This window comes from Manacus candei, unplaced genomic scaffold, assembly GCF_025592945.1.
Source record: "Manacus candei isolate 608988 ecotype Guabito, Panama unplaced genomic scaffold, ASM2559294v1 h1tg000049l, whole genome shotgun sequence".
NCBI lineage: Eukaryota > Metazoa > Chordata > Aves > Passeriformes > Pipridae > Manacus > Manacus candei.
The window spans coordinates 6374094-6388429 of record NW_026138097.1 but is presented as its reverse complement, the minus strand read 5'-3'; the positions used below and the strand labels follow the sequence as shown (position 1 = coordinate 6388429).

The 14336-nt window shown below is 38.9% G+C and overlaps 1 protein-coding gene across 2 annotated transcripts in view; it reads right to left on the bottom strand.

Annotated features, from left to right (window-relative positions):
* The window catches only part of LOC127476215 (collagen alpha-1(XV) chain-like), a 126009-nt gene extending 113648 nt beyond the window's left edge, over nucleotides 1-12361 (bottom strand). For both annotated transcript variants that reach the window (XM_051798866.1, XM_051798867.1), the window contains exons 1-2: nucleotides 12045-12361; nucleotides 11845-11927 (exon numbers count right to left, since the gene is read on the bottom strand). In XM_051798866.1, coding sequence (XP_051654826.1) covers nucleotides 11845-11927; nucleotides 12045-12055 — 94 coding nt within the window. In that variant the 5' untranslated portion in view covers nucleotides 12056-12361. The remainder of the gene's footprint in view (nucleotides 1-11844; nucleotides 11928-12044) is intronic.
* Nucleotides 12362-14336: the final 1975 nt, after the last annotated feature.

The following is a 14336-nucleotide window of genomic DNA, read 5'->3' as shown; positions in this document are numbered from 1 at the left end:
AACAGGATAGTGTTTTAAAATAATTAACTCCAAGTAACAAATTTTGTCTTGGAGTTAGAGGAGAAATTCTCCTACATACTCTTCTGTATTGCAAAAACGAAAATGTATTTAAACAGAATATCAAGAAAATGCGTTTGGTCTGAAGTACTATATTGATCATGCTAGTCATATTGTTAATATGACAGTTTTTAATTTTCTGTCTTTAGACATTTTTCCATGCTCAGGGGCTGTTTTGTTTTGAGAAGTACTTCTTGAAATCAGAGACTTAAGTTTTTATATTGAGAGTTTAATTTGTGCAATAGTAGAAGGACAATAATTCAGGGCCAAATGTCATCATAGTCACTGCAATAACAGGTTTGCTTGTATTCTGCCTCTGTCCCAAACAGTTGAAGTTTGCAACTATAGTCACTGTGAAAAGCTCTTTCTGAGACAGGGTTGTCATAGGTTTACTTGTTCCAAAAAAACTGAGCTGGCAATTTTTTTTTCTTTCCCCTGCATCACTGAAAAAGAAAGATGTTGAATGACGGAGGGGGAGGGTATTTGCCTAGGGTGATTGACACATACAAAAGAACTAACTGGCAGACTCACAATCCAGGCTGATAGTCCTCAGAAGATGGGGGGGCGGGGGTTAAGAGTTTTTTTTTTTTCTCCTCGGAAACGGCAGTCACTCTCCACTTTTGCCCTGACTCAGGAAGGAGGTGTGGGTGGGTGGGGAGATCCAAAGTTTGCTTTGGTTTTTTCGGCGGGGTCATCTGTCTGCTTCTGGCCCCGGTTCACTTCCTTTCTCCTTCACCCTGTTCTGTCCCCAGCCTGGACTTGTTCAGATTTCATCGGAGAGGCTTGACCCTTCTGCGAAGGAACCTTTGGGGGAGTCCCAGCTGGAGCCAGCTGCCGACAGCGTGAGTCTGTGGGAAGAGCCCTTTTTTCCCCCTTTTCCCCTTCCCCTTCTCGGTGGGGAGGGAGATCTCCATTTTGGCTTCTCCCGCACACCAGGGCCCCGCAGCGACCGCCAGAGCCCAACAGCGCCCCCTGCCGACCGACACCGAGCACTGCAGGCTCTGCTCCTCCGGTGATCCAACAGCGCCCCCTGCTGGCCGTGGTTGGAATTGCGCCAAAAGGCGGAAAGTACTGAACTGTTTCCTTTTTGAAGGGGACTTTTGGGTACAGGATTATTGTTTAGTTGTTTTTGTGTTATTTTGTTGTTCTGCCAATACACATATATCCTTTAATAAAGGGCTGTTATCTTTTCTTTCTCCATACTTCCTCTATTGGAGACTCTTAATTTTGGATTTACAACTGCTTAGAGGGAGGAGCTTGGTCTTCCTCATAACTCATCCTCCTTAGCAAAACACTTCAGTCTCATTAAACTGAGAAAAAGGTGCAACAGCCTCAGAGGAGGATGGACCACAGAGTTTGTGGTGTGTGTAACCTGTCTGACCATGGGTCCCTGAAAGATCAAAGAAAAAGAAAGAATTTTAAACTTCAAAATGTATTTTAAGTAATCTGGCAATTGAGAACTCTTTGTGTCATGACCATTATAGAGAATGCAGAGAACAATCCAAAGCCTGTCAAACTGGTTCACTTGCACTTCAGGATAGGTACAGGTATTATGAACAAGTTCTTCCCTGATCCTTGTGCAGAGGATGTAGAGACAAGTGTTGAGTGCTTCACTGCCTCTTCTGGTTTCAAAATGCAAAGTTTGCTCCTTCTACATACTGTGAATCAAAAATGGTAAGGCCAAAGAGAGTCTGAGGCACACAGTTGCCCCAGCTTCCTTAGTGAGGAAATAAACACTGCCTACTAATTACTTGGACAATGGTGTCATTCTAACATATTTTTCTTCATGGATTTCAGTCTGCATTGTTTGTCTTGCACTGTCCTACATTTAGAGATTTATCCATAAAGAAGAGGAAACACAGCGGAGCTAAATATTCAGAGAGGGGAAAAACAACTTTTGTTCCTATCGGATAAACGTATCACACAGGGATAGTAAATATTTCCAAAACAATTCAACATATGGCTACAGTATTGTAATTATACACAGAACAGAGGGAAATACAAAGTATTCATGTAGATAGTCTAGCTTTCCCCATAGCTGTCTCAGGGATTTGTACTAAATCATGTATTTACTAGTGAACTTTTGTTCTGCTGACTGTATTGGAGCCAAAGGAGGCAATAACTTCTTTTGAATTCTCTTTATGGAAATTCTGCAATGGGTACAAAAATAATATATCTCGAAAGACACCTTGAAAAGAATATTCTTGAAAGAATACGAGAATAAAAGTAACTTTTTTTTTAAATGAAAAATTTTTTGTTGAACAAGTCAAAGTTGGTGTGGGCAAAGCATTAACAGAGTTACCACAATTCCATTCTGTATTTTGAAATTCTATAAGAGAAATGTAAAAAAGGAGCTACAATACTTTGGGTCAACAGTGTTCTGTTTATTTTTCTACTGAGAATGCATCCTTTTGTTGTTGTGAAATTTTGATGCTGAAAAAATCTCCAGAGCATTTAATTAGGGGTGAGATAAGAAAGGGTTTATTTTGCCAAGGCAGTAGATGTTACACGACGCGCGCAGGTCGTGCCTGAGATGTTACATTTTATAATACCATCCATCCAATCCCAGATGTATTCACCCTGTGGCCTTTACTCTGGACCACCCTGGGTCCACCCCCTGAGAAATGGGTCTGGGGGTTTTGGGACCCCGTGTTCATCCCACCTTCCTCTTCATCAGAGCACAAAGGGTACATAATTACCTAATTCTTGACCGTATTCTGTGGTTTAGGCCCTGATATGCTGTTCTGCCAGCAATCTAGGCCTTGCCTTGACAAAAGACTAAACATTTCTGCTGTGTTCGAGAGTAGGATTGATATAGGGAGCATAGAATGGGGTAAGAGGGTTAAGGAATGTGTAAACAAGGGTGCTAGAGAAAGGGAAAGGGACAAGGGACAAAGGAGGGAGGGTTGCTGCTTTTAAAACCTGCTTATAAAACTTACAAGTCTTACAAATATTAGAAAAATAAAAAACCATTAGGGGTTTAAGGCATCACTTTAAATTTTATGCATGTTTATACTTATACTGAACACCACCCCCACTCCCTGGTTCTCATCATATCCCTGGACCAGGAAGTTGCCATGTGGTACCTATTTGTCAGATCTGCATTTTATGATAGATATATGTTTCAATATAAGTGCATTAGAAAAAACCACTGGCCTCCCCGAATAAACAAACAAAAACCCCAACAACAACCATAAAAATAGTAAAAAAAAAGGCAAGAAATATACATGAAGAATCAAGGCCTTGATTATAATATAAGGCCACCTTAGTAGTAGTTCAGTTAACTATTGTTTGTCAAAACAAACACAGTTATACACTAATATATCATACTTTAAAGCACTCTAATTAAACTCTTTCAGATAAGTGTCTTTACATTAATACCATTTCACTACAATAACTGATAGGTTATTTTTATCAAGAGCTAGATTTTTTCAGCAGAGAAAACTTGCAAAACTCACATGTGTCATATACCTTTCCTGTAATTGCATGTGAAAGAAACTAAAGACAGAAAATAAAAAAAAACAAACCATGTGTGTTAAAGCACATTCACAGCTAGTCTGAACAGGATGAAATGTTTGCTTGTTTTTTGCAGTGAATTGCAGGAAAGGGTTAGAGTCACACATAGACACACCCACAAGCACCACAAAGTGGCAGTACTACTGTGGAGCATTCAGTATAGATTAGTGGTTCCTCCTACCAAGTCAAGAGATATGTTGGTTTGGAAAAGTGTTGTAGTAGATGGAACTGGAACAGCTTTTGGAAAGACTAAGAAAAGCTAACACTTTGGACCTCTGAGAATAAAAAAGCATCATATTCCCAGAAGTGATGCAGTATATTAAGTTAGTATGTAGTTAACTGAAGTGGGAGAGCAGAAATAAAGATCCTTACTGTGGGGAGGCACTGTTCCCTCACACCTCACCCTGTGATCCAGCCAATGGACTGGAAAAAGGATTATTGAGCCTGATCAATGGATACTTTGATGTTAGGAGCTCCAAGTATGAGAGGATTCCTAGAAAAGCCTTAGATTTTGCATAATTTTCCCCTCAGTTTGCTTTGTAGACCAGCATATACACAGCAACGCCTAATAATTAAGCAAGCTGCCAGCACATCTTTTCCAGTTGTCCACAACAACCCTTTGACACCTGAAGATTCACCTTCTAATGCAACATAACAGTACTGAGCCAAAACTTTTCTGTGGGTCAGAAAGAAATACAGGGACAAAGAGCAACAACTCTAAAATAATGTATTTCTAGAATGTTGTACCTGCAATGTATGCCTGTCAGCTGCCAGTTATCAAATGAAGACATCAAACATATATGCATACAGTATCCATCTAAAATAGCAGGGGGAGGGTGGAAAAGAATTTGATGTATACTGTCATCTGGTTCAGTATCTTTGGTACCATCAAGGGAGAGAAAATAATACATCTAGAAAAGCTACATAGTTCCCACCCCAAACTGATCTGCTCTCTCTAGGTGCCTGTTTTTCACATGAATATGGCTCATGGTTCAACAAGTTGTAAAACTTTTGCAGGGAACACTTCTAATTATGGGACCAGATTCTACCTGAGATATTCAGGTAAGTTTGCTGTAAGGTAGTAATTTCCATTAGAAGACATTTTCAGTTTGGTTTGTTTAGCTTTAGTGAAGTAGTTCTGGTTTCTTCCAAGGCAATTTTGAGTTTCTGTTGGTCATCTTCCACTATTTTTTTTCCCAGAACAAAAGTGATATCTCTTACATTGTAGTCTGTAAAAATCATGTAGCACTTTCTAGTTAAATAGCTTATCTAATTAGAACACAATATAATGACAGTCTGAGAAAATAGTACTTCCTAAACAGAAACTGAATGCACATAACTGATATGCTCTGAAGTTTCAATGACATTTTTAAAAAATCAAGTGGAAAATACATGGAGCAAAGTGTCCTTCACCATCTTCTTTTGTTGGGGGAAGTGCTTCTTTTTTCATGTAATTGTTTGTCGTGCTTTTGGTTGCCTTTGCCATGGCATACATTGTGGCTCATGATCCGTTTGTCCACAAAAACTTCCAAGTCCTTTTCAGCAAGGCTACTTTCCAACCAGTTCTACCCTATCTTGTACTAGGTTCATCCTCAACAGCTTTAGGACTTGGCTGAATGTCAGGAAGTTTGTATCAATGCATTTTTCATGCTTGTCAAGGTCTTTCTGATTGGCAGCACAACCATCCCATGAATCCACTTCTTCTCCCGGATTTGTGTCATCTGCAGACTTGCTGAGGGTTCATTCTATCACATCATCCATGTTGTTAATGATGTTAAGAAGTGTTGGTCTCAGTACGCACCACAGGGTAGTATATTAATGTAGCAGTAACTGGTACCCAGTAACTAGACTTCATACCACTGATTACACCCCTTCAAGCACATTGACTGTTGTCAATACACCTCCCTGTCCACTTATCTAATCCATACTTCATGAGTCTATCAATGTTAACATTAGCAGGAGAGAGTGCTGAAAGTCTAGCATAAGACCACAAATATCGACTGTCTTTCCCTCATGCACTGAGCTGGTCATTCCATTGCAGAAGGCTATGAGGTTCTCAGGCATGATTTTCCCCTTCACATATATGTGTTGACTACTCCTAATCACCTTGTTCTTACTAGAATGGCTTCCACAATAACGTGCTCCCACATTTCCCAGTAACGGAGGTGAGCTGATCAGCCTGCAGATCCCCAGATCCTGCTCCTTGCCCTTCTTAATAATAGGAGTCTCCTTGCCCTTCTCGATAATAGGAGTGACATTGGTTTCCTTCCCATCCTTAGGATCTTCTTCTGATCACCAGAATCTTCCAAAAATAATTAAAAGTTCTATGCTAATGACATCAGCCACTTCGATGAGCCCTCAGGGATGTGTTCAACCAGGTCCTGTGGACTTGCCTATGTCCAGCTGGTTTCAATGTTTCCTCACTCAGTCCTCCTCAGTGAAGGAGTATTCATTGCTTCAGACTTTCCCAATGGGCTCAGGGGCTGTTTCCTGAAGGGATATCTTACCAGTAAAAAAGCAAGGCAAAGAAGACGTTGAGTACTTGGGCTGTTTCCATGGCCCTGCAATCTTTCTTGACCTCATTCCTGTGCTATCAGATGGTGTCTCTATATTTTTGCCATGCCACCTGACCCTGTTTCCAACTCTCATATGCTTTCTTTTACTGTTTGAGTTTACTTATATGAAATATCACCAGAGATGAATCAGAGCTTGGATGTCATGCTGGTTTATGTTCTGAAACTGTTTTGCAGTAAACCCCAATTACAGGATATTCAGAATATCCACAGCTTGTAGGAAACTTTGAAGCATGTCTTGGAGCACTATTCTTTTTCTCAAGAGTCATAAACTTACTCTTTAGCAGGCAGCACAGAATTAAAATTATTTCTGGGTGGATTCTGTTCTCCTTGAGTTAGGTAATATATATCACTTGTAAGAAGGGAAGTGAATATAAAATGCAATGAATAATGACCAGGTACTACAATGCCCTCTTAGTCACTGACCACAAAAAAAGAGAAAGCCAAAAGCTATATTTAGCTTTCCAAAGAAGCAGAGCCAGACATCCTGACTACGTATGGAACTCTGATTTCACAGTTTGGAGAAAGATATGCCCCAAATAGGACTGGAATTTAATCCTATCCAAGCAGTTATAAGTCACTATGGTAGGAACTGATGACTGCAAGAAGTGTATTCAGTGGCAGCAGGGAAGGTAGACCCAGAGTCATGAGACCCTGGAGGCTGCCAAGTACTGCCCAAAACCCTTTCTTGTTAATATTTTGTCTTCAGTACTGACGATGAAGCAAAGACCATGAATGATGATGCAATTCAAATTAACACCTCATCACTGAATCACTATTACCAGATTCAGGCCTCCATCAATTCAATGCTTGGAATAAAACATGCTTGAGTTCCTCCAGAAAACCCTGGTTCTTCTCAGAACCCTCCAGAAAAACTTAGTTCAGACCCTGGGTCTTCTCAGACTGGAATGTAAAACAGCCAAAATTCATTTAAAATACTGCAATTCTTTGGCAGGGCACATTTGGCTCTGTCAGTTCTACATGTCATTTCACACTCCTCATATGCAAATACATTAAAATTGAGGTTTGGCGATTTTACTTGTTCTTTGGAAGAATTCTACATGCACTCTACTGTCTGCAATGTCTATGACTTTCTGGGTTTGGAAACAGGAGCTACTAGAGATGGGAAGATTATGTGAACAGAATACAGCACTGTCCAAATTGCCGGCTAACTTTGTTGGTTTTTAAACCTGCTGTAATTGTGTGGGTTGGCCAAATGGGAAAAGACTTTTGGGGACTTAAAAATAGTGATGATAGACATCGTCTCTTGAATAGCTAGCATTAATGACATCTCAAATACAGCAATCAGAGTTCACAAAACTGCAAAATTCACTGTCTTCCTATCCAAGGCACACTGCATAAATTGGCAAAGCTACTGCATGAATTTGTTCAAATGTGAGATAAAATTACAAGAAAAAACAAACCAATTCGCAGCTAACACAGTAAAGGAAAGGGGAAGAAATCACAGCCAAAGGGACAGGCAGCCTCCAAAACAAGTGTTTGATTTGGTAATTAACATGTTAGAATAAGAAACAGGTTTTTTGGAATCCTTTGAATATTCCGAACATAAACAGTGCAATCAAATCTTTTCTCCTGAGTTCATTCATTGAAATGGCCCTTCAAACACCATTTAGTGGTAAATGTAAGCACAACTGAGATTTTGAGTTCTATTCAGATCATGGAAACAACTTCTTACTGCAAGCTTCCAATGTGACCAGGAGAGGAAATGAAGACAGTTATTATAACACTACATCCAACCCAGCTGGTTTCCCCTTCTGAGGCCTCAAAAAAGACTCAAAAAATCTTCTGTTGCCTGGTAGAGCAGCTTAGGAAACATGTAGGTTTTTTCCAAGAGAATTAACATGTAGAGGGTGTTACCCTGAAAATGGATCCATTTAGAAAAGTGACAGAAAGGAACAAGTTTTCTAAATCAGATTCATTCTTCTGGTGTTACCAATGTCTTCAGCTGTGGAAAGAGATGACCTCAGCTGAACCCAACTGATTTTCTATAGTAAATTACTATGTTTTGCATGGAAAGACCTTTTATCAGCTATGAAACCAGGCTCAGCTCCACATTAAAAACATGCACAACAGCTGGTAACAGCTTGAAGACGTGCCTGACAGGCAGATAGCAGTGGCTTATTCAATTTAGACTCAAGTGCAGTTTAATGATGTCCAAGTGCTCAGTCTGGTACAAGAGGATATAGTGCCATCTAAGGTCTCTTTCTGAAGTACTGTGCTTCATACAGACCAACATCACTGTAATTGTGTTCTGTCTTTGGAAAGAATAGACTGAACCATCCCTATCACGTGTGATTGCACACATTTAACATTTAAAGCATATACAGCAATTACATGATAGAAACAAGATTTTACATGTATATACATGGTTTTTTACACTCATTATGTTGGTTCATTGTGAAGAGAAATTCCAGCTAGCTGCTCGTATGAATAACATCAGTTGATCATCAGCCAATGGAAGTCAATAATTCAGGATTCCTCCATTAAACTCAGCAGGTCATGAGTGCAAAGTTTATGTCAACAGCCTAATTACAGTCTTTTTGTGTACAGAGAGCCAATGAAAGAGACAAATATTTGCTTTATGTAAACTATTGCTAAGCATGTTGCTTAGGCCAAGAAAGTGCTGTTCAGCTTGGCTAATAATAAAACCCAGATGTCAATGAGAAATTTGTAAAACTTCTTTTAGAGCTCATAAACATAATATAAACTGCAGAACCACATACATTTAAACATTTTTTCTATTTTTTTTTAAAACACATGCGCTGATCTGAATGCCAAGAACTTAAAAACACTGACAACTGCCTAGATAGCCTAGAAAGATAAATGTGACTTCTGCAAGAGGCTAGAGCAAGTAATAGGGAGGAGTCTATCATTCAAACTTCTTCAGGGTTAGCACTGAGATTTTCCAGCTTAAGTTCTGTCTGCAGTCTGGGTGCCAGCATATTCAGGACTGTGTTCTGAGCACCTTCTATTCATTAACTTAATTTGTTGTTGAAGATGCAAAATATGGAAAGAGCAGACAGGGTAATCAGTGTAAGTCAAAGATACATTATCAGACATAATTAAAGGTCAAGTACATGCACCACAAGGCAGTGCCAGATAGGGTAAGACAGACTACGCTTTCATGAACAGAGAGATACAGGTTTAATTGTCAATTGAACTAAAGTGAAGAGATGAAGTAATTTATTAAGGTGCCAATATATCTTTAATTCTGCCACACAAACCCAAGTAGAATAGAGTACTATATTTGCACAATTTTTGTGAAAACAGGACAAAATCTGCAAAAGGCCTCCATAGTTCAAATTACATTGTATTTGGATAAAGGAAGAAGGCATTTTATTCCTTACCTTTTTGTACATGTGCAAAACTAGCTGCAGTGAAATGAACTAAAATCTTTCAACAGAGATAGTAAAAATTCAGAATTCTAACTCACAGAATCTGCTGAGATTTCAGAACTCCTGTTCAGTTCCAGTTTAAAGCAAGATCACTGTATTTCTTAGAAGTTTTGGTGAAATAATGACCAAATCCCATCAATTTGCAAACTGTGCAACTGAATTTTAAAGTTCTGAATTAAATATTTCAAATTTTTAAATGTAGTTCACTACTTTAAATATAAGGTTTTAAATGTCGTATTGTCTGTTTCATTCTACAATGAAAGCAGTAGCCACACATTGTAGGACTTGGAAATTAAAGCAACACTTCACTGAAACAAAAGGTCCAACCCCTCACAAGTTCACTAAGCAGTTAAATTAGAACCCAGAAGTTCTCAAACAATTTCAAAGACTGAATTTTTCCCCTATAATTTCCCACTATTCTTTTTTTTCCCTCTCCTTCTCTCTAGGAAATATCCATAACTAGAGAATTTCCTCAAGAAGAAAAAGACTTGGTCAAAACACTGTTCCTGATAGGAAACCAATCAACATTTTCTAACTAATCTTTCTAATATCTCTCATGTATCTCTCACAAAGACATGGCAGAGCTCAAGCCCTCTGCTGGAGGGCTGCTGTGGCTTCTGTTTTAATCAGCACCCTCAACCCTGCTCTGCAATTCAGTGCTCCCCTGGGGCAAAGATGGTGAAGGCATAGATGGCAAACTTTTCTCCTATAAATTGTGAGAGTGGCTGGCTTGACTTCAGGTTGGTAAAAAATAAGGTACCCCTTCTCCATCCCTCAGTGAATAATTCAATCCCTGAGCAATTTTCTTGACATTATTTAATCAACTCAAGAACACTTCAAGGCATTTTTTTCCTTCGCATATAGCCGGTAAAATGGTACAACAGAAGGCACCTGCACTGTTCGTCTAAAACCACGTTTACCCATTCACAGTTTCTCTTTCATTAAAAGGAATTTAGAGATATCAATCTCTGATATGGATAGATAAAGCAGAGGTCAGGCTCAGAAAAGCAGTGCAGCATTAATCATTGGGCTGGAGAATCCTGGAAAGCAGTTTTTGTCACTATGCTTGTAGTTTTAATGAGCTTCTGCTTATTAAATTTTATGTGCCAAAATTTGGTTCTCTCCTGTCCAGATCTCTGTCATGGACTGTCATTCATCAGCTCAAGAAAAACATTTTCATCTGATGCAACAGATCTACCTCCAATGGATATGCAATATATTGTATTTCTGTCATTATTCAGATATACATTTCTTAATTCTAATAGCTGATTCCAGTTTGTTTCTTTAATTAATTACATGTAATACAGCATTACATATTTCTCATCTGCACTTACAACATTTGTGTGTGTGTTGGTGATAACTAAGCTGTGGTTTTTTCTCTTTCTGAAATAACTACTTGGAGCTCTGGCTTTCAGATGCACTATCTATGGCAGTGTCAGTTAAAAAGGAAAAAACCAGTCTGAGTAACATTAAAGTCTTCATGTGTGATATCTACTTCCCATCAATAATTCCTAATGCTCCTATCTCATAGTTATCTAGGGGTCAGTTACATGACAAATTCCAATTATTTTTGTAAGGTAGTAAAAAAGCTTTTTGACATAAGTATCATTGCTCATAATGGAAAAGTAAGATATGAAGCATTTTCACTTTTCTCAAAATTGCGTGTAACAGTGTTCTCTCTCACTAGTTAAATGTGAGGCTGTGTCTTCCAGAGATGCTGAGGAATTTGGCTCTGTTACAAGAACATATGATCTGAAGTTACCACAAGACTTTTCACAGAAAGTTCATAAAGACTGGGCTGATAAAACTAAACATTTAACTCAAGAGATTTGAAAATCTCAATTTGTTCAGACACTTATCAGAAGAAATCTCTATGCACTGAAACAAGCATCACATCTATGTCTTTGCACTCACACCATGCCTGGCACATTCCTGACATGTCCACCGTGACACAATACATCTATCCTAATTGTAAAAACATTCAGCATTCTGAATTTCTTTTAAGTACTTTCTGTTAATCATTACACTCTGAAGAAATATTGAGAGAGCAGGCACCTTAGGCTACCTTAGGGCTGGGGAACCAATGTATTTATTTCCCCTTATCCAGAACGAATGGGAATTTAAGGTCTTAACTTGCAGCAGCTTTCCTGTACAAAATGATGAATAGTGAGCAGCAGAGAAAATGAAGATGTGAAATGTAGAGTCTCTTTCCATATTAGGAAAGCATATCTTAAAATTCACAGTTACTCTCAATTGATAAACACTATTTGGAGAAGTCTTACCTTCTATGATCTGAGCTGCTGAACCAGCATGGATTGACAAGCCAAAGAGCAGTAGCAGCAAGTCCCAGGTCCACCAGGCATGCCTGGAGCAGGTGTGCCAAAAAAAAAGGGGGGGGGGGGGAAGAATGAGACCAAAGAGTGTCATACAGAAAACAAGGGGAAAAAAAGGCAAAGTAAAATTTAGAAGCAAGAATTCTTACCATGAGAGCATTTTTTGAAAGTCAGTTGAAAGAACTTAAGTGAGGAAAAAGTTCAGTGCACATGAGTTTTACGTTTATGAAAATAAGAAGTCAATAAAAACTGGAGCCCGCTGTTTCTCCTCCAACGTTCAGACACAAGTGGAACAAAGGCAGCACTCAGGCTCTCTGTGTGACTCACTGCAATTCACTGCTCCAGCTCTGAAATCTGACTCCGTTTAGACTTTCCTGTCAGACCACTGCCGAAAACTTCCTACTTTATTTATTGATGGACACCCCTTACTTCTGCACACCATCCCAGCGTTGTGTACAGCCTTGTCTTTACTCTATACCCTGACAGACAGTAGCACAGCTTCTCCAGTTTCCCCCTCTGGCGCCCCCGCCCAGTCATAACCTCCACTTACTTGTCCAATAAAACATGACCTCCAACATCCTTCAATCCAGCATTACATAGCCAATGATATAAATACTTATGTGGAATGGGACATTTCCATGGTCATTTTAGCCAAACTTTATCAGAAGCAAGTTTTTAGATATGAGCAGGACGGAGCAGCCCCAGTTAAGTGGCAACATATACCTGGGAGCTGCACTGTCTTAGAGATTTTCTGTCATCTGCAGAGACATTTCAAAGTACACGCTTCTCTCTGACAAATTCTCTGAGGTTAATACTCCTATTTACAAAGATTTACGCCCTGCATGTAGTTTCAGAGTGTGTCTCTGCCTCAGCAGCTGTACTTATGTCTGCTATAGAGATCCTGTAGCTGAGTTTTTCTTATAGTTTCCATTAAAAGTGTTATTTCACCCCTCCCTCCTACCTTTGTGAAAAGTGTTTTATTCACATGTAGTTCTTCAAAGCTAATTCTTGCTCAAAGAAGAAATTCTGCAAGAATATGCTTGAGGTAAATCAGACAGTTTTTAAGCCAAGAGTTGTTTAACAAAGGCTGCAACTGTCACTTTTTGACTGGGACAGAAGGAGCCTGGAAAGCATTGCATATGGAAAGAGACCAATTGGCTCTTAGTAAGTCTAGGCTGAAAGGTGCTGGAGATCATTTTAGGAAAGTCAAAACTAAAAATGGGCTTACCTAGGATGGAGAGCAGGAGACAAATAGGAGTAAAGTTTTTTCAGTAATGAAAGGAGAATCCCAATCAATAAAGAGAATTAAGGAAAATTTCATTATACGGTGAATAAAATGCTTGACTTTGGGGGTTTTTGTTTAGTTGGTTATTTTAGGGGAGGTTTGTGATTGGGGTTATTGGAGTGTGGTTTTTTGTTGTTGCAGTAGTTGAGGATTTTTGATTGCTTGTTTATTTATTTATATTTTATTAAATTAGGAAATACAGATGTTAGGCCTTTAAAATCTAGAATCTTGATTCTGCCACAGACTCCCCCTTTAGGTTAAGAATGATAACAGGTCAGGTCTCTCCAGGTATATTTTTAGCTAAGCCACAGACTGACCTTCTGCATAATGACAAGGAAGCAAGAGATCAAACTGTCTTTTAATCAAGTGTCTTATTATAAACACACATACTGTTTTGTCTCCTTCAGAGGACCAAGGTCCCCCCCTTTTCAGTCCCATAGTACTATATCAGGGCTGAAAAAAAGTTTCATCATTCATCTTTTCTACTGGAGGCTGTGATCTCTTTCCTTTCTCTCTCCCTGAAGTTTCTCCATTCTTACCACCACCAGCTGTGCTGCCTATAGGAACAGTTTGTAACATGTGGGCAAATCATATACAAAAAGCATTTATCTTATGCCTTTATCTTAGACACTAGATATATATTATCGTAGGAGAAAATACTGAGTTTCTAAGCATTCCTGAAAAATATATTTGCATACAGCCTGACTCACTTTTCTATTTTTTTCAGGTAATATTTAGCAATAGCTACCAAGAGCCATTATTAGTCCTGCCAAACTATTTTTTAACTCAGTTCCCTCCTTCAACAGAAAATAAAGAACTTTCTATCTTTCTGTACACAAAATGTCAAAAGGCTTACCTGCATAATGCCTCCTGCTGCAGTATAGTTTTAATCCAGCCAAAACATGTCTGCTTTGGTGTTTTACAGTAGACTAACCTAATTAAGAGACCTGTGTATAATCAGTCTGCAGATTTATAAAATTTATAATGATTTTTTTTTTTTACCATATAAGCAGCAAAGATTTAATTATTAGATGGATTTTTCCTCTGGTTTTAGAAAACCCATAGAAAAAAGGGAAGTAACACCTCCCTTCTCCCATGGGTAATATGCTGTTCATGCAGATGATGTCCATGAAATGCTGCTGAGAGCACCTTTAGT